The sequence below is a fragment of the Scleropages formosus genome, chromosome 20, assembly GCF_900964775.1.
Source record: "Scleropages formosus chromosome 20, fSclFor1.1, whole genome shotgun sequence".
Lineage (NCBI taxonomy): Eukaryota > Metazoa > Chordata > Actinopteri > Osteoglossiformes > Osteoglossidae > Scleropages > Scleropages formosus.
The window spans coordinates 18,926,341-18,954,316 of NC_041825.1; the positions used below are offsets into that span (position 1 = coordinate 18,926,341).

Below are 27,976 nucleotides of genomic sequence, written 5' to 3' on the forward strand. Positions count from 1 at the left end.
TTCCATGGAATGAAGGCTTCACACCCACTTTCAGCATTTTATTTACAAAGCTTACAGTAGTTAAAGGCAGACTTTTCAGTTATGTACACTTTTGAAGGAGAAAATGCACCACATAAAGACCAAACAAGGACATAGAAAAGGAATTTAAAAGTTGAAAGTGCTTTGGTTCTCTGAAATCTGGAATGCATAACCATCAGCTGTAGATTCCGGGGCCACACAATCATCGTCCTCTTCCTGCAAAAAGAAAAGCATTTAGAATCAGTTTAAGACCACTTCAGGTTACTGTTAGAGTTCTCTCTCAGCACCCATCTCTCACCTCGCCAGAGAAGTACTTCTCAATCAGGTTGAGAGATGCCTTGTATACCATCTCATTTTCATGGGACTGCAATGCTTCAATCTTGTCCAGGCCCCCGCATTCTTCGATCATTAGGGAGAGCTTGTCCACCTCACCAATCTTTTCTCCAGCCTGGGAATATACATTTGATAAAGTAACCAAAAATGCAAAAAAAAAAAAAGGGGAAAACAGAATTCATTTCAGCTCATCTTAATCATATGGAACGAAGACTTCACTTACCAGGAAAATGTTACAGATGGCATCCAGAATGACCAGGATTGTTTTGCTGTCCTTGGTAGACAGCAGGTTCAGCAGTGGTTCCAGCACATTGGACTGAACAAGGTACACCACTTGCTCAACAGTGCCCCCACTGGTGAAATTTGTTATTGCCCACACTGCTTCTTTTTGTGTCTTGTAGTCACCCTGGTGTTACCAAAAAAAAGCAAGTCAAGAAACTAGCCCAAAGCTAATCCGCAGAGAAGTCCAACTGGCCCAGATAAATTTCTTAACCCACGGAGAGCATACCTGCCGAAGGACTTCTACCAGCAAGGGCACAAGCCCAGCATTGACGACCTCTTGAATCTGTGTGTCTTTCCCTGCAGTGATGTTTGACAAGGTCCAGGCAGCCTCCTTTTGGATGTTGTTTTTATGATGACGGAGTAGACCAGGGAACATCACCAGTGCACCAGCATCCAGTACACACTGGGTCTGGTCATCAGTGCCAGTGACTATGTTTCCAATGGCCCGCAGGGATGGAGTCTGGAAGAGAAAGAGGACAGTGTGAATGCAATAGCACTTTGAAGTCCTTTCTGAAAGCTGTCCTCAAATCACAGTACTACATTAAGGTACTAAAGGACCTCCAAAGAGCTAGCTACATTTTCAGATTGGGGGGGGGGAAAAAAAGCCACAAATTTGCAACTAATCCAGATTTACAGCACAAACTAAGTCTGGTCATCCAATAACCAGATTTACCATTATGTATGAAAATTGTAACCTCTACCAAATCATGCACACCATCTTAGACAGCCAAAAATCTTTCAAATTTACTGTGAATTCAAACTGACTACATTAATTCAGATAAACCTATTGCTTTGTCAATGGAATGAAATCTTTCAAAAACAGAAAAGAGCATGACCAGTTATGTTGACACAGACAAAATGAGCCAAGTGCAGGACATACCACTATTGAAAGTTCCCCAGAGGCCAGTAGCTGCACCAGGCGGGGAGTCAAGCCAGCCTGCACCACCACCTCAATACGCTCATTAGGGCCATCTGTCAGGTAGGACACAGCCCAACACGTGTCTGCCTGCACCTCCATATCTTCGTGATGCAACAAGCGCACCAGCGCAGGAAGCATCTGTTGCACTGCTGTCAGAGGGGGAGCCGGGTTTTTGTTGCGGCAAAGGTTGGATAAGGTCCAGGCAATGTTTCGCAGGTAACCAGACTGCATAAAAACAGAGGTCAAAGAATCATATCAAACTTAGTCCTTGACAAAAGATCAGATTTTACATTAGAAATGCCATGTTTATGGCAGTGACCCCTAGTGGCCAGAATGCAATAAAGCCTCAGCAGAGAACCTCCCTACCAAGAACCTACAGCCCACCCCCCACTTGAAATAAAGATTGGCATGGATCGATGTACTGCCATATATGACAATGCATATATCAACATTGACATGTCCCTTCCAGGACAGACCCCTTTAAATGCAACTACCAACTTCAGATTTATTCATTTTCAGTTATTGTTAAGATTACCACCTCCCCAACTTAAGTTGTAGCATTCGTAAACACATAAGTGCTCAAAGATTTACGCATGTGTCCTAAACCACATTCTGTACTAGTTTGGTTCAACATTTTAATACAATCCAACACCTTTTCCACATTGCTCAATTGTGAAGTAAATTGATGCTGTACACCATCTCAAGACATGCTGGGTAATTTTACTGGCTTTGATACATTACTGCTCTTTTGGATGGGGTCAACTGCAAAAACTCACTGGACCCTTGTATAACCACTCCAAGTAGTATGGCGATTTCAACAAATGAATGAATTAGGCCCATTGGGGCAGAGGAGAATGTCCTATAGACTATACTTACAGGAAACACAGTAAGATCTGGGACCGCCAGCAAAATAAGGAGGGGCTCGATGGCTCCATGCTTGATAACCTTGTCTCTGTAGGCAGACCCATCACCTAATATAAAAAAAGGTGCATTTAAAAGGTCAAAAAGTTTGTAGATTCTCAATTGAGAAAAGACTAAAAAGCTAGACAACCAGGCTTTACCTGCAATATTTCCAAGGGCCCAGACAGCCTGTTCGCTCACATGGGGATGTGGGGATGTGATCAGCTTGATGAAGGCTGGGATGGCTCCCCCATCTACTACTGCCCTGGTCTGCTCTGAGGTCCCAGAGGCAATGTTGGTCAAAGCCCAGGCAGATTCAAACTGAATGGGGGGACACTCCCCCACACTCAGAAAGCTCACAAACTTGCTGATCAGCCCAGCACTGATGATGCGGTCAATGGGAGGATGTCTCTCTCGTGAGAGTAGCTTTCTACAGTAGGAAGAAAACTGGTTAGCTCGCAAGCTCAAAATTTTTCAGCTTCACTCTGAAACAAAGCCAGTTAAACAACAAGTTCTTGCAAGATAGGCACAAACACTTACCTCGCAGCCTGTGTGGCTTGCAGCTGGACATCAGGGTTATTGCTGTTCACACCACAGACTATTTCTTCCACCGTCCAGTGCTGAGCAGGCTGCCGAACAATACACAAAGCCAAGTGTAAAACACGGTGACAACAAAACATCTCTCCAGAACTTGGAGCTGAACTGCTTCAGCCAGCAAGGCTAACCATACAACTAGTGAAGTAAAAACCACACACACAGACACTACAGCAAATAATGTCTGATCAGCCCGTGTACAGCACTGAATGAACAGGATGGACTCCTTACCTGGGCGTTCTGGTTCTTTTCCTGGAGCGGTGAGGTGGCCTCATCCGGAAAGCTGCTCACGTTCCTCCTCTTGAAGATCTGTTCGTCCTTCTTTGCCTTCCGGAGCTCCACGTTCACCTCGATCCGCCTGCGTCTCAGCTCCTGCACACGGATCAGGGAACATGTTGTTACATGACTCATGAGGCACAGCCGGCAAGTGGACCGGCACCTAGCAGCCACTCATCTCCGCGGCCGTGTGTTCGTCACAACACCGCACTCACGTTCGCATCCTTCCCCTTGTTTTTGAACTTATTCAGACGGACGGCGTTCTCATTCGCAGAGGCGGACATCTTTTCAGCTGTAGCTGGATAAAATAAAATGACCTACGTGGGAGAAACAGAATAAAGACAATAAGCATATATATAATATAGTATACATAATGTGGCGTTAGGTTTTTGTACCACATCGATCATCGAGCACACTACTAGTACTACTACTAACATACACAGCTAGCCGGCGGCCGCCGGGTAGCTAAGCTTCCCGGCAGCTCGCTCGGCAACCACGCACGTCGAGGAATGCATCCCAAATACTTTCTACCAGCTCATATTACCGTGTAAAACGTTATCAGAACACAACTGAATCACAGGGCAACGGGAAAGTTCTTAAGAAAATAACCCTTTATGATAGCTATGCCAAAAATTTTCAGAAATTAATAGACCACGCTCACCACTTCCTCAGCCCGAAAGGCAATGACGTATAATGCTGAGGTGCCGCTCTTTAAATTCTGCTCACAGAAGAGCTGTGATTGGGCCGTTCGAGAAAAACAACCTTTTGTCATTGGCTGGTTTTGAAAAATCACATCGCCTTCTCTATGGGTCTTCAAGAGGAAGTGTTTCTCTTATCGCGAGATGAGGTCGTCTGAGTAATATTATCGCTTTAGGCGTTTCGGTTCTCAGCCGCAATATTTAAGACTGTGGAAAAATATGACATTTTAAAGAACTTTGTAACATTCCAAACTCGTACTAAATATTTTCTGTAATCCTGTCACAAAAATGAGATACTATATACTTCCGGTGTCGTAAACGACGTAGGTTAGGTAATGAAGAAAGACTAAGATTGTGAATGACGAGAACGTGATGACCCAGTGGCCTAATGGATAAGGCATCAGCCTCCGGAGCTGGGGATTGTGGGTTCGAGTCCCATCTGGGTCGAGCTGTAATTTTTGTTATTTTTTTTGTGCTCATGCGCAATAAGTCAGAGCACTATTTCACAGATTACTATTTTCAGATCCCAAAATAGTAACGAATGGCGTGGATGTATAAGACAAGTTTTTCCATTATGCACAATATTTAATATCATTAGAACTAGTGACCACTTAAGTAGGCAGGTGTGTTTTAAACGGCTTGGAAGATCAAAAATGGCCACATGGCAACATTTGTACGGCTGTTGGTCAAACAAGTCGAAAAATGAACCCGATTAATACAAAATGTGTGTACGGTGGAAGTGCAGAACACAAGTGGTTAGGGTTACAGCATGACCACTTTTAGAATTACAATATATTTCCTTCTCAATATGTTCATTTACTTCTTTTTAGTTTTACAAACAGCACTGGGTCATATTTTTTCTAAAAGAAGACTCTGGCTGCTGTTTTACCCAAAATGTGACCTCGAACGGTCCACTTTGTGACTCCCAATTGCTGCCATTTTCTGTGTGGCGCGTGGCTGAATTTCAGTTGTATAAATAAAATGTTATACTTTAATAGTCGCAAGAGTTCTTGCTACGCTTCTACAGCTTGTTGTGCACACAGTTGAGTTATCGCTGAGGAACATGCGAGAAATAGAGGTTCTTCATTTGTGCGCGCTCTGAAATTGACCTCTCGCTGTTTTCCGCACCGAAGGACCCGGATGCTAACAAGCCTGTTGGTGACTCTCCGAAAAGCCCGGGCTTCTGCACGTGCACAGGCGGCACGGAGAACATTCGACAGCCAAAATACCCGCGAATTCTTAATGCAAGGGGAAATAGTGGCCTGGAGGTTTCGCGGGTTCAAATGCCTCTTCAGCGGTAGCTCCACTCAATGTCTGCTCGGTTTACTTCATTTACAGCCGCCGTCCTGACCTGTGTAACTAGAATGCAAGACGCTTCCAAAAACCAGTCTCAAGTTCCTGTTTGTGCCGTTTTTTTTTAACGTCAGATGAAGAATTCCTCCTTTCTCACGTAAATGTATTTAGGTATAGATGTGATATCACCTCATGAAAGTAGGGATGTGAGCGGGGTGTGAATGTCCAGGTTCTACTATTTCCCCTTCTGTCCAGAGGGGGGCAGTAATTAAATAATGTTTTCTTTTGCCATTTGTATACTTATGGAACAAAGATGGGAGAAATGAGCAACTGTACAAAGACCACTGACTGCAGAGTATTAAAAGAACACTTAAATATAATAAAGATCAGTTTAGGATGAGCATTTTTTTCCTCCCAAACTTTATTTCATACCATAAAAATTAAAACACTCCAATATTGCAAATCACAGCCACAAAAACATACTCAAGCGATTAATCTTTAAAACTTTTCTCATCATAAACACAATAGAGGTTATTCGCTCATGTAAGCATAAAGTCACCTTTCCAAATACGACTGGAAAAATATCAGAGTTTGAAGACAAGTATAAATATCCAGTGTAAAAACAAATCTCGGGACTTTAAAAGCCTAGGTAGGATTGCGAAGACAGCTGTTGGAAATAGTGAATGAGGAACGTGAGCTTCCATGGTGTAATAGCGATCACTCCGGATGCCCTGATCGCTGGTCTCACTCAAGTGTTGGTGGGACCCTCTTCCACGCTGAATTCTAACCTTCCTTCGAGGGCAACGAGCAGCATAGTGGCACCTGAAGGACCTGGGTATGAACCCTTCTCCTTGCTCCTACCCATGATCAAGGTGTTTGCCCAGTCACAAATCATCCAGCTGTTTAAACAGGTACATTACTATCTTAATGTTCAAATATAACACTGTCAATCACTTTGGAGAAAAGCAGCAGCTAATACATTTATTTATCTAGCAGATACTTTTATCCAATGCAACTTCCAATGAACTCTATATGTAGTGTTATCAGCCCACACACCTTATTCACCATGGTGACTTACACTGCTAGATACACTACTTACACTGGCTCACTCATCCATACATCAGTGGAACACACTCTCTCTCTCTGTCACTCACACACTATAGGGGAACCTGAACAGCATGTCTTTGGACTGTGGGAGGAAACCAGAGCACCCGGAGGAAGCCCACACAGACACAGGGTTAACATGCAAAGCCCACACAGACTGAATGGGGATCGAACCCATGTCCTCTCACACCACCCAGGCGCTGTGAGACAGCAACACTACTCGCTGTGCCACTGTGCTGCAACAAAATACCCTTAATGTCGTTCACACATACAGAAGATAAAAAAAGGCTTTGTTTCACCATTACCAAAACAGACATTTCATATACTTCAAATATTAGCGGCCGTTAAGTGCACTGATCTCGTAGTGTTACATGTTGTGCCGTGAGTGTAAAGGTTTCGTGGAACTGCTGCTGTGTGTGGTTCATTCATAAGGCCTGTCTTTGATCCCCCGCTGTTTACCGCAGAGGGGAGAGGCGCCGAGTGTGAACGACACGCCTCCTGTGACCAGGACAAGGCGGGGGGTATAAAGGCAGGCTGGAGACACACGGTCCGCTTCACGGAGAGACAGCAGTGAGACAGAAGAAGCCACAGTGAACCCAGTGAGATGGCAAAGACACAGAGGTGAAACCAGTGAGACAACAGAGAGACAACAGGGACACCAGTGAGACAGAAGAGAGACAACAGGGACACCAGTGAGACAGGAGAGAGACAGCAGAGAGACAACAGGGACACCAGTGAGACAGGAGAGAGACAGCAGTGAGACAACAGGGACAACAGTGAGACAGGAGAGAGACAGCAGAGAGACAACAGGGACACCAGTGAGACAGGAGAGAGAGAGCAGTGAGACAACAGGGACACCAGTGAGACGGCGGTGAGACAGCCAAGAGACACACCACTGCGATGACTGCATTCCTGCTGCTCCTCTCGGTGGCGCTCTCCTTCTCAGAGGCAGAGGAACACACCGTTAACGGTAAGCGTGACACCGCTGTTCCCTCCTGAATTGTTTAATTGATGGTGGGGAGAAAATGTCTTAAAGTTGCGGGGGGGGGGGGGTCCTCAATTGTTCTGAGTCACTGTAAAAAATTGCAAGTGGAGGGAAAAAAAAGGCAATTATCTAAATTACTGGCCCTGCTTGTCCTCGCAATGTATTTTATATTTTATATATTTCAGCAATGTTTATATTTTTGGTCGACCTTCATAGTTTAACCTTGTTTAATCGTGTGTAAAAACATTGTTTAGAATCAAATTTTGCCACTTTGAATAATTTTGACTGATTGTTTTTTGCGCTTTAGCATTATACACCACGTCAGCTTGAGGATGAAAAGAAATGGGGGGGGGGGGGATGACAAGGTATTATAAACAGTTCCAGTGTTTGGTCTGCGTGTCTTCTAGGGGTTAAGAGTGTATTTTGACAGACAAACCATGATTTGAAATGATTACAGCCCACGGGAGGCTGCAGATCAGCCCACACTGGTGTTTCTCATTACAGGACTGTAATCTCACACGCTGGCCCGAGTTTCCAAAAGGTCGGAGATCAGCGATTCAGCAAAACAGGCAGTTCTTCATCCAAACACGTATAATGTTTTGTGCAGGATGCAATATCTTTGGTGACTAGTGCCCCGGGAGTGTTTTTCATTAACAATCATATAATTGTGGATAGGACAATTTCTGAGGGAATTCCTGTGAGCATGAAACTTAAGTCTCTTGACTTGTGTGTGAGAATATGTGAGTGGCCTGTGAAGGATGCGGGGGCCGTCCGAGGTCTAGACTACACCGCTTCACACCCTACGCTTCTGCGATACGCTCTAGACCAACTGCACGCTGGATAAGCGGTTAATGACAATGAATGTACGAATGAACGAAGGAGCGGACGGACAAACAAATTTTTCGACGTAACTAATTTTCTTACCGTAAAATCCCTAATTAACGCACCCACCCATTTTTGATAACCCGGTATATTTTTTTTTGAGTAATCAGAAAAAAATGGAAAGGAAAAACTTACCGGTACCAAGTTTTAAATCCCATTCTCTTCTGTAGTCTGTAACATGAAACAATCCACAAACACATTAAATCAATAACTATGTTTACATGGACTTAGGGAGAGAAATTTCGGACTCTGAATCTGACCACTCGCGTCAGATTCAGAGTCCGAAATTTCGCACCCAGCAAGGCCAGTACTACCCCCGGCAACATTCTCAAGCACATTTTCACTCACATGAAGTTCATCTGGGTCAAAACCATCAAAGTCCAGACAGAATGCTAGGGCGTAATACCCGATGTACTTGTGGCATTGTATGAACTTTTAGGGAGAAAAATGATGATCGATTTCACTACCATATGGCCCCTAATAAACGCCCCCCTTTTGCAAAATGTAACTCCCGCGGGGGCGTTAAATAGGGATTTTGCGGTATGTTTTCGTGTATCGGTACAGATGAAAATCATGCTTTTGAGAAGCCATTGAGAGGCATCGTTGCTTCGATATAATCTCCACTGCTCTGCATAAAGCTGCAATCTGTGCTTCCTCACTTTCTCGAAGAAAGGCAGCTAACTTGACTCTTCTTTGGTGTCTTCTAGAACTTTTCTCTCTAATCGGGAGCCCTTCGCAGAGAGTAAACGCAGGGGGCGCCAGTGAGTTGACAGAAGTAGCCCATAATAACCAGAGCAGGACTGGGGTGAAGGACCCTTCCGCGCCAGTCAACGAGTTGCTGGAGCAGAGCATCAAAAGCGGAGACTCGAAGTACGGCCTTCAGGCCCTGCCTGCCGGGGTGTGGCCCAAGCACAGCGACCTGGCGCCTCCGCCCCGGCTGGGCCATCACAACAAGAGCAAAAAGGCAGCCAAGAGCGAGCGGCTGCCCGTCGAGCACAACAGCGAGAAGAACCGGGGAGAGGGGCGCACTCAAGCCCCGGAGCCGCTCCCCAAAATGCCGCCGGTCAGCGCCAGCAATCGCACGCACAGGTTCCCCTCAGACCCGCTTCCCAACAGCCCCGCCGTCGACCCGGATACCCCCTTTAACTCCCGACCTCGGAGTGCTCCGCAGCCCACGCCCCCTCGCAGGGACGCCCCGAACCGGAGGATGGACCCTGAGGAGAACCGCCCGGGAAAGTCTAGCCTGTACCAGTCGGGCGCAAGGAACAGCAGCAGGCCATCGGTGCTGTTCAACCGCAGGTCTTCCAGTCTCCTCTACCACTTCGATGTCCTCAAGAAAGGTAGTAGAGAAGCTCCCCCGTCACGCGCTCCGTGGCTCGTTACATGGGGGACGGTTCGCGGCGAGGCTCTGAGTGCGGGTGTGGGCTGCAGCGGCCCAGCTACTCAAATTATAGCTCAAGCCGTAATTTACGGCATAGCTGCGGTTCCAAGAATGGACCCGTTGTCCAAATGTTCATAAGCGCAAGTTTGAGTCATCTTAAATATGCCTAAGTGATATCAGTTATGGTGCTGTGATGAATTGGAGGTTGGAACGTGCTGTATATCAAGAAGCCCCCCGTGCAGACCACCAAGACTGGAATGCGACGCCATGGTTTTATCGCTGGGCCGCAGCGAGCGTCCCGGTTTCATAATGACGCTACGGCAGCTGCTCTGGTTTCCTAACAGCATGTTTGTTTCCCACCACCCCTCCCCCCATCTTTCTTAGAGTCTGACTTCACCCAGGAAGCGGTGTGTCTCAGCGAGTGCAGGAAGGAGAGAGAGGAGAGGGAGCATTACTGCTACAGCGAGTTCGGTGAGGCACCACGCAAAGCGTAAACTGGTGTGAACAAACTCTGGGTCGCAGCAGGGTCACGGCTGGAGTATGAGTGTAGGAGAGCGGTCACGGCAGCGGGGAGCTTCCTCCGCTCTGTCCTCTCCTCTGAAAGGTATGGGAACAGCGGAGGAGGTGTGGTAAAAGGGCTGACGTGGGCGAGTCCCCCTGGGAGGAAGTCATCCCCATCGTGCCGAGCCAAATCTCCGAGCCTGTCGGCATCGTTTAGTGGCGCGCCCTTCCAGTCCACATGTGGCATTGTGCCTGTTGATTCAGCGGTCACTCTGCACACAATGCGCAAAGAACACAGCGCTGTTCCTCGTTGGTGCTCTGCAGTCATCGCACGGATGTTCGGTATTCGTAGCAGCCTCAAGCTAACGTTTCATTTATAGTTATAGACGTTGAGGCTCTTTCGTTGACTGACATGGAGAAGGTGTTGCGCCGTGTAACTTCCCCTTCCAGCCACTCTTGGTTTCTGCGGTGAAGGTATCTGGTCATAATGACTGCAATTGTATCCCCCCCCGCCAGCGGTTAATGGCATAGTGCACGACATCGAGGTGATACGTCGAGGAGTGCGGCTCATCGTGCTGCTGGTCAACAGCGACGGATTCTACAAGATGAGCCGGCTGTACGTCACCCCGGACAGCTACTTCTTCAAAGTGCGCATCTTGGTGCTGGACACATACAAGTGTGCTAAGCCCTGCCCAGACCTCAATCTCGGTAAGGACCACAGCATCACCTCTTTGTGTTTCTCAGACAATGCTGTACACATCTCTAGGAAGGCATCAAAGCATATTGTCATGCAGTTATAATTCAACATTGTCCGCATATAAATTATGTCTTCATAATCAGTGCCTCAGCCAAATATTGCACAGCATTTTTTTTTGCACATTACACACACTGCACTTTTTTTTCTTATTTAATCTTTAATATTGGGGTTTACGTTCACTTTACTCATATGCTCGAATACATCTGTATCGTTCAGCATTTTTCCCCTCATGTATATTCTATTTTCTTGTTCATTTCTATTACATTTTCATTACAATTCTTTTTTTTTCTGGAATATGTTTCTAATTTATATTTTATTTGTATTTCCTTATTTTTATTATCTCTATTAATGTGTACTCCAAAGAGTCGGAAAAGCATTTCACAGCACGTCGTACTAAGTATGGTTATGTATGTGACAAATAATGTGAATCTGAATAATGTGTCGTGCAGACGACCCAGAACGGCCCCCACAGCTGTGACTTGAATGTGTGTTTTATCATTATTTTGACAGCGCTTTGTAGTTGTTCACATGTATTCTAGTTACTTTCATATTCAAAGCCAGTATGAATTCTGAAATTATGCAAACAGGCATAAAAGTTGATAACTGTAAGCAGGAAGGCAACTTCTTAGATACTGGGGGCACTATGATATTAGTAATTATACTCCATGGAGTTACACTCTGATACCGAGGGCACAACACCTGGAGGGACGTGTCCCCCACCCCCCTTATTATGCCTGTGATTGTAAATCATATGTAATACTGCATACGAGTTCATAGCACCACAATATCTCACACGTGAACAAATTAAGAATTAAAGCCAGATCGTTAGATGTTTTTCATTGGAGACGTTATCAACTTTAAAGAAATGATTTTCTTTAGTTCACATATTAAGCATGGCCATTTCCATGGAAGGGAAAGTTCAAAACCAACACAATGATGCAATGCAGCAGGCTGTTTTTTGGAGGAACAACACACCTTCATTTGACAGCCGCGCGATGCACGTGTCCACAGGTAGCCGGTACGTTGTAATGGGCCAGATCTACCACCGGAGGCGCCACCTGCCCAACGACCTGCTCGGTCTGCTCGGCGGGAGGCTGAAGCCTGGGGACGGCCTTTTGCGGAGCAACAGTTACGTCAAGAGGTTCAATAAGAGGAGGCATCAGAAGGTTCAGGAGGCGTCCCGTTCGAGGTGTCGGTGAGTCAGCGACACCTCCTGCCCCCTGCTGCGCAGGTAGAGACACTGCAGCTGCTGCCAGAACTGCTGTATTATCACGCTGCATACTCAGAAGGAAAGGAAGACGATGCCTACTTTGTCCCGACCTTTCTGCATACTATTAATATAAGGCAAGTTTTTTTTTTTAAAAAAAAAAAAAACATTTTATACTATCCTTTTTTTTTTTTTTGTGTCCTCTTCTCTCGAATATCTGACATTAGCAATTCCGAGTATTGGTTTTCATTTTCGCGGAAAACTCTCCCTTTGATGGCCTGACCGCATAGCCTCAGTTTACATCAAATACAGTTGCAAGAAAAAGTTTGTGAATCCTTGGGAATTTCCTGCATTGCTGCATTAGTGAGCAAATATGCAGACAGCTTATACAGTAGTGGTTGTGCTACTGCCTTTAGACCCCAAGGTTGGAGGTTCAAGCCTCACCTCTGGCTGTAGTACCTATCAGCAAGGTACTTACCCTAAAATTGCTACAGTAAAAAAAAAAAAAAAAAAAAAAAAATTACCTACCTGTATAAAGGGGTAAATAATTGTAACCTCAACACTGCAAATCACTTTGGAGAAAAGCATCAGCTAAATAAGTAAATGTGGTCTGCTTCCATTTTTCTCCAAGTCACAATAATAGTTTAAGCAGACTCTCTAAGACATTGCATGGGTTATTAATGCAGAAATACAGGTCATTCCAAGGGGTTCAAAAGCCTTTTCGTGCCCCTTTAAGTAGCTCCAGGAGAAAGACTGCGAGGACTACAGAAAGCACGCGGCTTAGCCTTCACCGAATATCACACAAAGAGAACCAAACAATCATGTGCAGCTCTTCAGCCCCCTTCGCTCTCCCCAGCCTGATTTCTAAATGTTAAAAAAGCGGGCCTGCGGACCCCGGTCGGCCACTTCTCTGGACAGGCCTCGAATCGTGTCGAGGACCGACAATTTTATAGAGTCTTTTGATTTACTAGACAAGACAGAGGTTAAGGGAAATCCAGGAAATCCACAGTGTTTAAATGCATTTAATTGATCCAAGATGGACACTGGAAGTCATAAATCCAGACTCACAAAAGTGCCTTAGAGCGAATTCTGTTGAACCGTCTGTGGGAAGCAGGATGCGTTATCATTGCAGTGCTCCTGGCAGCAAATACGTGCTTGTCCAGTCGCATGGCTTCCTGCGGACCTGCATGAGGGAACCGCAGCACAAGAGAGCGCCTGTGTGGATGGAAAGTCAGAGCGAACCCAGGGAGTCTCTGAGTCATTGACTGGCTGTCAGAACAGAAAGTGCTTTTATGCCCAAGTGTACACACTGTGGCTTCTGCGCTCTCTCACTTTCTGGCTTCTTATCGGGATTCAGGAAATGCACTGTTATCCAAAAAGAAAGCTTGTGTGCGAGTGTGTGCGAGTGAGTGTGTGTGTGTGCGTTATGGGGAAGGTGGAAAGGCTGCAAAAGCAAAACAACCTCAGAAAAAGCAGAAAAAAGGTAGTAACCAAAAGGTTACACTTACACACAGTTGTTTTCTTAACTTTAATTACATGCGTGTGACGAAAAGTTGGTGGTTGAAGTTCAGTTCAAACAGGCGCGGCTGTATTAAGGGGGTTTGTGTGCTAGAGGCTAATCGTGGGAATATGATCCCTGGCTATACCTGACCACCTAGCTGGGGACGGGCGGCTGAGCACGTGGGGGCTACCACCTTGCACCCGTGTGCTCGTGCCCGGGCAGACTCCCCATGGCGGTGTGGGTAGACTGGACGGAGGTAGGAAAGGGAAAAAAAGGGGGGAAAAGGTTAGTGGGTTATGCAAGCAGCAGGAAAGAGTGAGAAGGCCTGTGTTTCGCCTCCTCCAGAGGAAAGTCTTTAATCACAGATGTCCCATACCTTGGTCTCAGAGGTGAGGATTTATGGAGAAGTTCCATAGTGCGTGCGTTCAGGCCTATGCCATTGAAGCGCGCTCTTCTTTTTCCTCGACTAAATGTCTGCGCGCCGTCACTGAATTTGTTGTTTTCCTGGGGAGGTGTTGGGGAAAGGATTTTTAAACGAATAACATTTAATAAATGATCACGGAAGCAAGTCCTGCAAAAGGAAATGCTGGAAAAGCTCACAGTTGTGTGGCTCAAGGGTGCCTGGTGGCCAACAGACCCTATAGATGCCATGGGCGATAAACACAAGCAGTCATGATGTCAGCAGCAGGAGAAACCATTACACGCCCAGGAGGACGACGACGACGACGACTTCCCAGACTTTGAGCGTATCTGGGATCAGAGCTGGAGGCAACCAAGGCTGGCAGGAAATGAGGGCTCTCTGCATCTCGGCTTCCGTCAGCACTGGAACACCAGAGCATTCTTCATGGTGGGGTGCGAGGAAGCCACTGGGCGAGATTCTTCCTGTGTGACAGGATAAAACGTTTTAGAGCCGCTAGTCCCAAACAGGGGACAGAACGATGTCATCTGCTTCACACTTGGCTCACGTGGAGTTCCGAGTCTTGCAGTTTTACTTTGCATGTCAAAGTGAAGGAGCGTAACATGAGCGGGTGCCTCTCCGGCGAGCAGCTCCAGCCCATTTTGTCCTTGTCCACGTGCCCCGAAGACACCGCCGGTTAATGCCGTAACTACCTGTTGGAATGCAAGACACAGTAAGTGGTCTGGATATGGTCCTGAATGAAATGAGGGTAGAGCTCAAAGTCAAAATCCATGTTCTGAAAATTGAGCGCAGCGGCATCTGCTCTGTGAGAGCCAATCGTTGCAATAGGCTTCTTCCTTCGGCCACGAGGAAACTGTCGGCACCATCGCTGCTGTTCCTGCGGCCCCCATGAGTAGATGGCAGAGTAAAGCACCACTCAGTCTCAGTATAAATTCTTCAAATCTGACATTTTCCAGGACAGTCCATGAAATTTAGAAACACAATGCTAACATATGAATTGCTAGTTTGGGTCATTCTAATACAGTGACAAGAGTTTTTACAGACTCAAAAGAACTTGTGTAACACAAAAGCCTATAGAAGACACTGACTGGTGCAGTGAAATCAAGCAATAAAAACTGAACATTGAAGAGTGTGGAGTTTAAATGCATGTTTGTATCTGTTTTGTTACTACATGACCTTTGATAGAACATAATGACATGGGAACATGACTGTGCAGCAAGTGTAACAGACAGTAAAACCATAGGAATGGAACCGAACAGAAGAATCACAAAGCACGTGTGTAAACCAGAAGAATGGGCACTGAAGACTGCTCTGCAAAGTTGATGTCAAAAACATTACTTTATTATCTAGGATGAAATGTCCTATCAGGTACAAAAAAAGAATCTCTTTAGAGTTGCCACAATCTGTTAAAAACATAGAGAGCATCTATTCCCTACTGGTAGGAAAGTGTTTTTTCCTCCAATTATTTTTTAAACATCTGTCAAAATGAATTAAATTCCATAGATATGAATAAATAATACAGATATTGTGATGTAATGAGATGTGCAGTTGTTTTCCTTTACATAACTTGTTAAAGAATCTGTACACCCCCCCCATCATTACGCATACAATATGCAGCATTGTTGACATAAAGGGCAATTTCACCTAAATGCAAAATCTCATTTACATTAAAAAGCTGTGCTACAACAGGTCAGACAAGCATTCGAGAACCAAAAAAAAAATTCATTGCATTGGTCATCTGCATGGTGAAATTCACAGAAACCCCCCCACTGCACCAATGAACAAGGAGACATCTTGTACCAAAAGATGGTCCATCACCACACTGGTCTGTTATTTCTAAGATGACCACAGAAACGAGAGTCTTACAGCTCCGCTTAATACTTTAGAACTTTGGAAAGAGGTCACCGAATTCTCCTAAATACAGCCTTTAAGATTTTAAAATTGCTTTAAACTTGTCAAAAGACGATAAAATCCCATACATTTTTTAATGTTCCAAAAACCAATAATTTATGTCATGTGCTAGAGGCACATACTCACAGAACAGTTCCCTGTAGTTCTCATGTATTAGACCTGCTTTATGGAATCATTTGTATTATGAACTTCATATAGAAAAGCTCTAGCCTGCTCTGCATCCTGCTCCATATCTGAAATGAAATTACATTTAAGTAGAGTATGCCCTTTATGGTGTAAATCCTTTCCTGCAGGCCCTGTTTCTTTGGGAAAGACCAAGGAAAGTGTTCATGGTTTTCTTGGATGAATGCCTTCAATTAAGAACATTTGGAGACACTGTGGTCTTCTCTATTTATTATGTTTCATATACATCAATGTTTTGTGAGTTGGAATACAAAAAAAAAAAAAAATCTGAAAAGTTTTACAAACAGGATAGCTTCAAATACACATCGTTCTTTTTAAAGTCTGTCATTTATTTTATAGAAATGTATAATCTTTCTCTTTAGTGCCGCTGTCTGTATTACAAAACATTCAGTTCCAAGATGCTACTTGAAGGACTGGGTAAATTCAAAAATTTCAAAAGGTGTGAATATTACTCAAACCTTGTCAATTACAGGAATTATGAGAAGAGATAAAAAAAAAATATGAAGTTCATGGGCTTAAAATTTAAGCGCCCCCCCCCAAAAAAAAAAAAAAAAAAAAAAAGCTGTGACAAATGGGATGACAGACATATACTGAAACCAGCAGCAGAGTTGCTTAGTTCTCAGATCTTGCCTTCAGGCACCAAAACTGGCCGCTCCAGACTGTGGAGTGTTTCCTCATTCTTTCAACTTCACTGCCGATTTGAAAAAAAGAACAAAAAAGTAAAATGGTCTGAAATTCCCTCTTGAATATGACTGGTGGTGAACCTGCACAGATAAGGTCTCTCAGTCTGTTTTATTTGCGACCATCCACAGCTAAACCTTTTGGCCTCGCTCTCTCGCCAGTCTCTCCCATCTTCAGAGGCTGCTCAGTGAGACGCGGTCCTCCAGGGCAGTGGGTAGGGAGGGGAGTGTGGTGCTTCTGGGAGGGTATGCTGGTTTTAGGGGGAAGCTTCCTTTTGCTGGGGACCCGGCCGGAACAGGGATGTGGAGAGCATCCAAGCGGCACGTGTAGCCTGGATCCACCGTGGACACTAATGTTCAGAAACAACCAGATTCTTGCCCCCCCACCTTTTTTTTTCTTTTTCTTTTTTTTTTTTAAGGTTAGACCAAAGAGACGTGAGTTTTAAGAAGCTGTAGACTGCAGTTTGTTGTTATGAGACCTACAGAATATGGGAAAGAGGAAGAGTTGAGAACCCTTGAAATTTTTTTTTTTTTTTAATTAAATGTTCCAAGCAGACAAATAAGAACGATAGGAAATACAAACACGGGATGCCAGGGGGTCTGAGGTGAGGAGAAAAGAAAAAAGAAAAAAAAAAAAAAAAAGAAAAAAAAGCAGCAGCCATGTTGGTGTAATACTACAGTTTTTCCATCATCGTTCAACCGCATATTGGAGCAAAAAGGCATTCAAAGGCTTTCGTAAAATACCAGGTAATGGCAACTATTTTTAACTATAAAAACAATCCTTCACAAAAGGATTTCAAAGCATACAACTTGTAACAGTGTCACGTAACAATGTAAAATTTTCAGGTATGAACATTATCTGGTTTAATTTAAGCACAGGTAAACTGCCATAAATGCATCAATGATTCCCCACTTAATTACCTGGAGGGCCCATCATTTACACGTTTTGCCCTTCGAAACACCTGCTTCTCTGCTGCTTATAAACTGCTAAGAAATTTGAAACAACCATTTTATACAAAAATATTTCATTTTCTAAAGTCCATATATTACCTAGCCTAACATGTCAGTCAAAATGTAACTATTTAAAAGTAAACATTTCTGCTATGACAATTTAACTGAACAATGTAAAATATTACAAAAATTTAAATTAAAAACCCTACTCATCGTATCTCAACTCCATGCCACTTTGCTGTCAACATGGCTGCCACATTGCGATTGTCACTGGACACCTCCTCTTAGTCTGGATTTTTAAATTTTTCTTACAAAATTACTTAAGGCATAACCAGATTACAATTTTTTGTTGTTTATGCTGTTTAACACAGCATGTTTCCATGACTTAATATTTAAGAGTGACCCCAGCATCCAGTCCAGCTACTACGTGAGACTTACGACATCACAATCTGCAAGAAAGAGAGAGAATGGATGGGATAAATAAATGCATGCAAAGCAAATGAACAAAACACTAAGTAATGCAATGCAGTGTAATGAGAAGCACACACACAGAGGCCAAACGGAGCAAAAAGGAGCCAACTGCTACAGCCAAGGAACGTATCAACACTTTACATTTTGTTTGACTAGAAGGGCCACTGATGAGCTTAATCCCCAAAGCACACCTCAAGTTACAGGCAGTTTGAAGGCTGAGAGTAGCAGATGACAAATCTAACCCTATCATTAATATCAATCTTAGTTAGAGCATTACAAATGCACTCAAGAACAGCAGACACGTTACATGAATCCTTCACTACACAAATGGTCAGTTTCATTCAGTGTTGCCTTGGAGGAGCCCTGGACCATAGCTGTGGTCTCAGGAGAATAAGATGAGGAATTAGAGATGAGCACAGACTGAAGTAGGGGGAGGAAGAAGACTCAACATGACTAGTAGGCAAACCAGCAGCTCATACATGAGATACAAACACCCAGTAGTTCTGAGTAGAAGAGGCCAAGCAGAGAAGTAGCACAATGGAAGTGGTGTGACAGATGTCCAAAAAAAGAGACCCCGGGGCAGACTCGGGGGGGCAACTGCAAAGAGTGGGCCCCTCGTCCTACCTGCTTGCTTTGAAAGCTTTGAGCTTCTGTACAAAGAAGGACTCGAGGACCTCTGCACACTGGTAGAAGGGCGAATCGCTGGGGTTGTAATAGCGGCAGTTGTCAAATATTTTGGTCATGTCTGCCACAAACTCCGTTAGCTTGATGTAATACCGTTTCTGCACCCTGTTCTCCATTGTAGATAGGTCTTGAATTGGAAGGGAAATAAAGGCAAACAAAATCAGTTTGGAACCAAAGTCTTATTTCAATGTTTGACCAGTGGAAAAACACAACAGCTAGCAAGATAATCTTATCTGCAACATTTGCCCACATGACATAATAAAAATTAACAATAGCATCTTTCAGTGATAGGTGGGACTGACTTATGTTCATAGTATATACAGTGTATATTGACTTATGTAAATATGTATATAACAAATTGTATTGACTTATGCACTACCCCATATAATGGAGTCAGGTTTTAAAAGGTCTTGCTGGGTTGCTGCTGTTCCTGGGGTTCTTAATAGTTTGAGAATTACACTACATATCATTACATTTATTTACTTAGACACTTTTCTCCAAAGCAACTTCCAACGAACTCTATGTAGTGTTATCAGCCCACACACCTTATTCACCAAGGTGACATCAATCCCTTTGAGGCACAATATGTTTGCTCTAAAAGATGATAATGCAGAGGAACAGAAGGAGCATTTATACAGACTTCACTTAAATATGAGCGGGTGCACACCACTGAGGTTACACGTAGAAACCTGATCACAGCTCACACCATAAGACCTCGCCATCTATTATATGTATATAATGTCTATTATCGATGCGTGCTAAATGGCAACAACAACTACTACTAACAGAAAGTGCTCCCTCTACCTCTCCCTGCTGAGCCTGTGGACGTCTGCACTATCCACATGGCGGTTTATTGGTTTTTTCATCCTGGAGCTGAATGCTTAAGGGCCGGAAGGATAGAGGCCAGTGAAAATGCAATTAAAACAAACACTTGGGCCATAAACCACATGCAGTTTCTCTGCGTCTCATGCAACCAAAGCACTTGTATACACAACTAATAAGAATTTTCATCGGGCTTGAAGATGTTCCAACTCAAATTTAAAACGTAAAAACAAATTTGTTTTTGAGGAAACCTTTAACGTCAGACACTCAAACCAAGATTTGAATTATTCTGTTATCCAACATTATTTTATTAATTTTTTTTTTTTTTACATTTATATCGGGCTAATTAGAACAAAAATACTGATGCTGAGTTAAATTCAATCTGAAGCTTTTGCACAGCTAACTGAAAAGATCCTTTGTGGATAGCTAGTCACAGTGTGTGTTTTAAAACTATTAGAATGAAAATGAAGCAATGAAGTTTAGCATCTAGTTGCCGTTTTCGTGTAAATTTATAAGGTATCAAACATATAAATCAGGTCATAGTCCCCCAGTGATAACAGCATCGAACACATTCCTGTATGTCATCATGGATCTTTTTTTGAGAGCTATAACTTCTTGCTTGGGGTTGCCTGACATTTTCAGCGAAAGGGCAGTCTGGAGGTTTTCCGCAAGTCATTAACAGTTTGTTTGTTTGGCAGTTCTAAGAGATGGCTGACGCAAGTTGATGTTTAGGTGGGCAGTTTGATCTGAGTTGGAGGGCCTCCTCTAACAGCAATTCATGAGGTGATGCAGGGCAAAACTACCCCGCTTCTAATGGCCAGTGCTTCGTTACTACCACATTCAAACAACACATTCGTCGGTGGCAAAAGCACTGAAAAGAAATTCGTTGAAAGATGGCATCATAGAGAACTGCTCCCGCGCTTACCCATAGGTTCCTTAATAACACCATAGTAATCTGGGGCATCGTTGGGATCCACTGGTTCTAAGAACGGCCAGGCCATTTTGTGTGCCTGAAAAAAATTGGTGGGGAAAAAAAATAGGATATAAAAATAATACACTTGTTATCACCCCCCAAAATGAAAAGAAAAAAATAGACAAAACCACTATTGGAAGCAGCTGGTTAAACACAGATGTACTCCTGCTCCCTTTCTGCAGTGCATAGATGAGGAGAGGATGAAAACACAAAAGCAGTGTGGGGAAGCTAAACCAGGCAGAGATCCAACAGCAGCCCCCAGGGAGAGGGGCAGGAGAAGATCAGATAAAGGACGTATGAAGAAGAGGGCTTTCATTGTGTCCCTGGTTGCTGCAGAGCGGCGGTGGGGGGGGAGGGGGGTGGCACAAGAGTACCTGCAAGGAACGGAGGATTCTTCTTAACCCTTCGTAGTCCTTGTCCGTGAGTGGTGTCAGCACAGTCATAGCATCCTCCGTGGACTGGCACTGCGGGCACACGTACTCGTCGATGTGGTTCGCCTCGCTCTGCAGGATGCCCACGCAGCGTCCGTGGTACCAGTTCTGGCACCGGTCGCAGCCGATGTAGAACCTGCGAGTAAGTGGCACGGCATAAGACATGACAACGGAACCTCATCGGGGGAAAGGGCACCATCACGCCTTTCTAGATAATTTGCTTGATTTAAATAGTTAACATGAAAACCATTCAAAGAAAAACAGGCATTTTGGCTACGCTAAACAGCAAAGATCCCTCCTGTATCACGTGGCTTAGTACAGTTTTAGAATAACAAGGCCACTGGGGACTTTGGGATTTGTTTGGACGGTCCTGACAGTCAAGAATAATCACATTTAATTTGATTTGTAACAATACTAAGATTAACTATAGACTGCAATATGTTCTCTACTGACATCTAAAGTGAAAGTTTAAAAGTGCTGCAAATCTCAGTCTCACAAAAACAGGTATACTACAAAAAAGTAAACTACACAAGATGGTGCGAGTGGCAGGATGGTGGCACAGCGAGTAGCGCTGCTGTCTCACAGCGCTTGGGTGGTGTGAGAGGACGTGGGTTCGATCCCCACTCAGTCTGTGTGGAGTTTGGATGTTCTCCCTGTGTCTGTGTGGGTTTCCTCTGGGTGCCCCGGTTTCCTCCCACAGTCCAAAGTTCAGGTTCCCTCATAGCGTGTGAATGACAGAATGTGTGTGTGTGTTCCACTGATGTATGGATGAGTGACCCAGTGTAAGTAGTGTATCTAGCAGTGTAAGTCACCCTGATGAATAAGGCGTGTGGGCTGATAGCACTACATATAGTTCACTGGAAGTCGCTTTGGAGAAAAGCATCTGCTAAATAAATGCAAGTTAAAAAAACATACTTACGCATAATGGATCTAACATTTTATCTAAATTAACAACAAATGTAGGAGCCAGTTAATGTTTTCTCTGTAATTAGCAGGCGACCCAAAAGCCTTATTTGGCATCATTTCTGCTGGTTGTCACACCATTGTGTCACCTCTGTCTCAGTCAAGACACCCACAGTTGTATGAGATCTGAATTTTTTTCCTATTGGAATCCCAGCCACTGTGATCACAAACTGAGCGCTACCGTAATGGGTCCTTACTGTGCTTCATCATACGGCGTCCGGCAGATGCAGTACAGCTCCTCCGTGTTGCCCTCCTGTGCCCGCTTACACTCATTGCAGATGTAGTCGTCCATCTTCTTGGCCTCCTTCTCTGTGATGCCCACACACTCACCATGGTACCAGTTAGTGCAAAGGTCACAACCGATGTAGAACCTGAAAACCAGACAGAACGTCATTAAACCATCATCATCTTTTGGGAGAACTTTGCAGCACCAGTTCATATACAAGGAAAGACAGGGCTCTCTGCCCGCAGTCCAGAAAAGCCCCAATATGGCTGCTCACAGACCAACAACTTTAGTCCTCAAACTAGTAAATGACTAGTTAAAAGGTGGCTATTCCTCCGCAAGCCTTATAAGCTGATCTATTAGATATGCTGCTTTGTAACCTACTCTTTGTTCAACTATATGCAGCTACCTTGTCTTTCACTGCAAGGGGACTTACTTTGACTCATCGTAGGGAGTCTTGCAGATGCAGTACAACTTTGTGTCCTTCTTGGCATCCTTTGAGGTAGTAGAGATCATCTTCTTTTTCTTCGGCTTAGTTGAGGTGTTGTCCTTGTCATCGTCGCGTTTGCGCTTGTGAGTTGAAGGAGAGGTTACCATGGAAGTGAGAGCGGCAGCAGCTGTAGCTGCAGCAGCAGCTGCGGCGGCAGCCTGGGAGGCAGCTGCCTGTGCCTTCTCCTTCTCTCTCCTTAGCTTGCTTAGGTCCTTCCTTAGTTCTTCCTGCAAAATGTACCCCCAGAAAGGTTAGCAGAGAAGATTAAGAACAGCCATACTTTGTAGCTCAGGCCAAGCTACTGTTAAGACCTTTGCAAACCCCTCTTGCCTGTAAGGAAACCATGGCATGTCCTGGAACCTCACAGTAGCTCTCCAAACCCTCAGGGCACAAAGCCAAGAAGAGAGATCAATCCATCTTCCTTTAGAGGACCCTGTGTCTTTCCACATCATTTAAAAATTAAGGGTTTGCGCATGCTTATAGCTCAGCCACAACTCGTCTGTGGTCTCTCTCTTGACCCAATGTCCTTAATAAATGTGTTTCAAACCTGGGTGCCAAAAACACATACAGAAACCACAGAAGCATCAATATGACCCTAATTCTGGCCTTGATGTTGCACTGACCTGAACCTCTAGCTGGAGCTCCTTGTCCAAGAGGGCTCGCTTCTTGAGGATCTCAGCCTTTAGCTGTTCTTTGTGCTTGAAGAGCAGAGCTGATAGCTTGGTGGCATTCTGCTTGCAGCGCTTCTGCTCCACCGATTCCTCCCGTTTTCGCTTCTTGGCTGCCTGCCTTTCATCTTTGTCAATCTTGTCCAGAATGAACTTCATCACCTGGTTACATACGATCATCCTAGAGCGGAAAGATAGGAGAGGAATGAAGACTGGAGAACTGGCAATGTGCGGAAGAAATGGTCAATGACAACAAATATTGTGGCAAGTTTTGACAAAAACTCAAATACTTTCATTGCAACAAAAAACCAGGACATTATAATGATGTGATATTCAAGCTTTGACAATGCAACATTATTCCACCACTTTTACACTGCAGGCCTTGGTGTAAGTGTATGGAGGACATTAAGCACTAGGGCTTTCCTGTGTGTGGGAACAGACAGAGAGAGAGAACCATGCACAGCATCACCAGCTGTGAAGGTCAGGGTCAACTATAGTTCCCAGAATCAACAGATGCCTGAAACTGACCGGAAAGATGAGGTGGTGTGTGTATACAATGTTTATGATGGTTCATTCACTAGCTACCGCACCCTAAAGGTCCAGACCAATTTCAAAGAGCTTATGGGTATATGCAGCCCGTTCCAAGATGTGGCTAAACATGAAGATGCTGGGCTAAATATAACCAGAATGATTCATGGTCATGAGGGAAACAATGACACCTTCAGAGTACACTAACAGAAGTCCCAGATGGAGGTTCAACAGCAGGCAATGGCACAACGGTATAGCCTGACTGTACCTCTGGTTCTCCTCCCGCTCAGCTGGAGAAAGAGTCTTCTTTTGCTTCAGGTGCTCAATCACAGCATTTTGCTTCATGACCACCTGTGAGTACATAGTGTCACATCTGTGCACCAGCATAGAATTTGCATGGGGGAAAAAAACCAAGAGATTGTCTTCTCCTAACCCCTGTGACATAAGCAGCTAGATAAAAAAAATTGCCAGAACTCTGTCAGAGGGAGACAGTGGCTTATGTAAAATGATGTTTGCATGTGAATTTCACCATAGTGATGATCAGTGGGGGACGTACTTGTTTCTGGATGATGTCACTCTGGCTGGTGGCCTGCAGGGTCTGCTCACGCTTGGCTTCCTGCTGTAGCTTCTTCTTCTGTTGTTGCTGCTCACGGAGCTGCTGGATTCTCTGTAGCTGCTCTTGTACGCTAGCTGCCTGTATAGTCACCACGTTCTGTATCTGGTGTGCCTGTACCTGGCCCCCTTGCTGAATCTGGATAGGCAGCTGCAGCTTGATCTGCTGGGGCACACTGCCCTGCTGGGCCTGGATCTGGGCGGCAACTTGAGACTGAATCTGGGAGAGCACCTGCTGCTGTAGCTGAGGCACCGCAATCAGCTGGGGCTGGTGTAGCTGAATCTGAGGCCGGGCCTGGGCAACCTGCTTCATGGCTGCCTGGCTGGTGGCAGGAAGCGCCGAGAGAGACTTGATGGCCACAGAGGTGGAGGGCTGGGTGGGCAGTGGGGCCTGAGTTGGTACAGGGGCCTGAGTTTGTGGGGTGAGATGAGCCTGTGGAGTGGCACTAGGAATGCCAAGGGCTGGAGTGCTGGCTTGGACAGGGGTGATTGCCTGCTGGGCTGGCTGCACTGGGGCTTGGGCTTGGGTAGAGGCTGGAGTTTGGATCTGAACCTGTGGTTGGGTCTGGGGCTGGACCTGTGACATGGACTGGGGTGCAGGTTGGGCTATGACAGGGGGCTGGGTTGGGGTCTGTGGCTGGGCCATAATTGCTCTCTGTTCCACTGGACCTGCTGCAACAAGGAAGGAAAGAGATATGATTAATATACAGGAGTGAACTTGACACAGTCCAAATTTTTAGAAAGAAACTGATCGTATCTTAGAGTGTGGTGAAAAACTATTGGTCCCTTTCCAATCTTTACTTTTCAGCCTTTTGAATTTTATCAGATTTTGCTGGTTCCAGTGTTATTGTCTATGTCACTTCCTTGGTGTGAAAGAGAAGGAAATTGTGCAATCCTAGATATGGAAAAAGTAACTTTGAAAGTAGCCTTAACCAACCTAATTAAGGGGGGAATTAAAGACAGCGGTTTGAAGATAATCAGATGTGATTCAAGCAGACAAATACTTTTCAGCACAAGTGCAGCTTCCAAGAGAGCAATTCACCAAATCCCTTTATGCCACCCTTCAGAAATCTCTAAATACTTTCGGATAAAAGTTTCTAAACCATTTCTAGGGCTCTGAATCTCAAACAAACCAGTCTGGGCCATACTCACCAATAGCATAATCTACTTAAGAGAGGTTGTCCTGTCAAAATCTCTCCATGAGCAAGGTGTAAAATAATTGAGCTCAAAAGGAACAATACCCAGGAAATTGCAGGCCTCTCTTGCCTCTGATCAAATTAGTGCTCATCACTGTACAATAAGAAAGACACTGTGCAAAACAAGGACATAAGACAGTGGCAAGGAACAAACAACTGCTTGGAAGGTTGTCCAGAGTTTGCTGAAAAATACTTGGATATCTGAGGACTTCTGGAAGAATGTTCTGGGGACTGACTAATCAAAACCAGAACATTTTGGATGACATAGGCCCTGTTAGACTTGGTGAAAACCAAGTATTACACTTGAGTAGGGTAATTCTACCAACAGTCAAGGATGGCAGTGGTGGCAGACTGATGGACTGGAAATGTTTTGCTGCCAACAGACATGGGCACTTTGCCATCACAGAAAGCACACTAATTCTTCTATGTATCAGAACATTCTAAAGGAGATCAATAGGCAATAAATTTGTGAGTTGAACCACAGCTGGGTTATGCAGCAACACGATGACCCCAAACATACAAGCAAGTCAACCAATATGGCTGAAACAGAAATATAAAGTTATGGAATGGTCTAGTCAAATTCCTGACCTGAATCCAATTGAGATGATGTGGCAAGACCTGAAAAGAGTTTTCACGCATGAAAATGAAATGGTTTCACTAAAGCAGTTTTGCATGGAGGAGTGGTCCAAAATTCCTCAATAGGGATGTGATCGCAGCTCAAGACTACTTTTTCACATCTATGATGGTACCTTTCATTATCTTTCACACCAAGGAAATGACATAAAACAATTGTGGTCTCACTTTATAGTTCTCAGGCTTCATTCATAAACCACTAAAACATCTGATCACTTTTAATGTAAATCTGAGTAAATTGGAAATACTTTTTTAAAATAGCATTTTTCTTGCTAGGTAAATGCTTAACCAGGTACCTGGAACCAGTTACTTTCGGTGGAGTAATAGTAAATTCCAACGGAATCATTCTCTGTCAGATATACCATCATGCTTTATGGTAGTACGACACAATAGTTGCATCCATCATTAGTTCTATCATGACTGATCAATTAACCACTTAGATGTTTAATACTGAGTTACTTTATTCCAGGTGTGACTGCAAAAGCAAATTCAGATGTATTCACAAATAAAACTTCTCATGTAGAGTAAATTATCCTGGCCTTTATAGTTTGGGAAGTACTGAGGAAATTAAGTATAATTTCACACTGTTCTCCTCCTTACAACAATTAAAAAAAAAAAATACACACACACACACAGTAAATATATGTATACACACACAGTAAATATATGTATACACACACACACACACACACACACATTATATATATATATAAAACAAGGGCAACTAATGTGTCAGAAATTGGTGTTGAAGTTACTGGGCATATGGTGTTTTGAGTGTTCTGTGGGATTCTGACCTGGTATGGAAGGCATGGTGGTGGTAGCTGTGACAGCTGTGACTGCTGTGTTTCCAGATGATGCCGGTGAGGGCATGGGGGTGAAAAGGAAGCGCTGGACCTGGCCATTAGGCAGGGATGCCTGCATTAGCTGCTGCCCAGGGCCTGGTATAACCGTCACACCCTGGGGTATGACCTGGAGCTGCCCTGTGGTTTGACCTTGGCCCTGGATAACCACCGTCAGGCCCTGGTTGCCTCCCTGCTGCACATACAGACAGCAGTTCAACCCAATGCAGTACACAGCAAGACAATTATCAGAAATGGCCACAGATGTGTAGTACAATTCTAACCTGCTGCCTCTCCATAGCTGTACCTTGCTGCTTCTGAGACAGAGGACAAAAGAAACAAAGAAAGCCAAAAAAAAAAAAGAAAAAAAAAAGAAAAAATATCACTCAAAACTGCAATTCAAAAACAAGCACATAGAAGAATGAACACAGATTATTAAAGTATTTAGTCTTTCTTTCTGTTCACATAATGCACTCATTGTATTTTTCTGTGAGATATCGCTACGGAGAAAAGCATCTAATTGAATAAATGTAAAGAAAAAGATCTTGTCCTTCAGCTAACACTTGGAAATCTGGAAGGACTCCTTGTAAACGTTCCACAGACAAATCGCAGGTGCCAAGTGATTGCTTGCGTATTAGACTGGCAGCAATAGGTTTGAAGGCCCTTAAA

At 44.4% G+C, this 27,976-nt stretch overlaps 3 protein-coding genes and 1 non-coding gene across 14 annotated transcripts in view; 2 read left to right on the forward strand and 2 right to left on the reverse strand.

Annotated features, from left to right (window-relative positions):
* Positions 1-23: 23 nt before the first annotated feature.
* On the reverse strand, positions 24-4,018 carry kpna2 (karyopherin alpha 2 (RAG cohort 1, importin alpha 1)). Its single transcript, XM_018761557.2, has 11 exons — positions 3,984-4,018; positions 3,538-3,639; positions 3,278-3,418; positions 2,993-3,081; positions 2,614-2,882; positions 2,429-2,523; positions 1,514-1,777; positions 860-1,093; positions 575-757; positions 317-466; positions 24-234 (listed from the first exon to the last, which is right to left on the reverse strand). The coding sequence occupies exons 2-11, from the start codon at positions 3,604-3,606 to the stop codon at positions 145-147; spliced, it is 1,584 nt and encodes a 527-aa protein (XP_018617073.1). The 5' UTR covers positions 3,607-3,639; positions 3,984-4,018; the 3' UTR covers positions 24-144.
* Positions 4,019-4,394: 376 nt separating this feature from the next.
* On the forward strand, positions 4,395-4,467 carry trnar-ccg (transfer RNA arginine (anticodon CCG)). Its single transcript has one exon. It is a non-coding gene; the product is annotated as a tRNA-Arg (tRNA).
* Positions 4,468-7,205: 2,738 nt separating this feature from the next.
* LOC108939961 (uncharacterized) lies at positions 7,206-12,282 on the forward strand. Its single transcript, XM_029247005.1, has 5 exons — positions 7,206-7,387; positions 8,992-9,624; positions 10,050-10,136; positions 10,683-10,874; positions 11,935-12,282. Exons 1-5 carry the CDS (start codon positions 7,318-7,320, stop codon positions 12,120-12,122), a joined length of 1,170 nt encoding a protein of 389 aa, XP_029102838.1. The 5' UTR covers positions 7,206-7,317; the 3' UTR covers positions 12,123-12,282.
* Positions 12,283-12,729: 447 nt separating this feature from the next.
* The window catches only part of bptf (bromodomain PHD finger transcription factor), a 44,236-nt gene continuing 28,989 nt past the window's right edge, over positions 12,730-27,976 (reverse strand). For 6 of the 11 annotated variants that reach the window (XM_029246606.1, XM_029246605.1, XM_029246604.1 and 3 more), the window contains 11 exons: positions 27,592-27,624; positions 27,263-27,503; positions 24,584-25,311; positions 24,296-24,378; positions 23,455-23,680; positions 22,778-23,058; positions 22,316-22,489; positions 21,099-21,291; positions 20,677-20,761; positions 18,870-19,056; positions 17,229-17,302 (listed from right to left, as the gene is read on the reverse strand). In XM_029246606.1, the coding sequence (XP_029102439.1) occupies positions 17,266-17,302; positions 18,870-19,056; positions 20,677-20,761; positions 21,099-21,291; positions 22,316-22,489; positions 22,778-23,058; positions 23,455-23,680; positions 24,296-24,378; positions 24,584-25,311; positions 27,263-27,503; positions 27,592-27,624 (2,268 nt within the window). In that variant the 3' untranslated portion in view covers positions 17,229-17,265. Of the gene's footprint in view, positions 18,224-18,869; positions 19,057-20,676; positions 20,762-21,098; positions 21,292-22,315; positions 22,490-22,777; positions 23,059-23,454; positions 23,681-24,295; positions 24,379-24,583; positions 25,312-27,262; positions 27,504-27,591; positions 27,625-27,976 lie in introns of all 11 variants that reach the window. The other 5 variants (XM_029246607.1, XM_029246597.1, XM_029246603.1 and 2 more) reach the window with 4 other exon arrangements.

What these genes read in the sequence shown, in the direction of transcription:
- kpna2 (XM_018761557.2), bottom strand. Translation starts at nt 3,606, where the DNA reads ATGTCCGCCTCTGCGAATGAGAACGCCGTCCGTCTGAATAAGTTCAAA. An exon ending in CAGATCTTACTGTGTTTCCT is followed by an intron (nt 1,778 to 2,428) that starts GTAAGTATAGTC and finishes GTTTTTATGCAG; the next exon opens with TCTGGTTACCTGCGAAACAT. An exon ending in CCATCTGTAACATTTTCCTG is followed by an intron (nt 467 to 574) that starts GTAAGTGAAGTC and finishes GTATATTCCCAG; the next exon opens with GCTGGAGAAAAGATTGGTGA.
- LOC108939961 (XM_029247005.1), top strand. Translation starts at nt 7,318, where the DNA reads ATGACTGCATTCCTGCTGCTCCTCTCGGTGGCGCTCTCCTTCTCAGAG. An exon ending in AGAGGAACACACCGTTAACG is followed by an intron (nt 7,388 to 8,991) that starts GTAAGCGTGACA and finishes GGTGTCTTCTAG; the next exon opens with AACTTTTCTCTCTAATCGGG. An exon ending in CTGCCCAGACCTCAATCTCG is followed by an intron (nt 10,875 to 11,934) that starts GTAAGGACCACA and finishes ACGTGTCCACAG; the next exon opens with GTAGCCGGTACGTTGTAATG.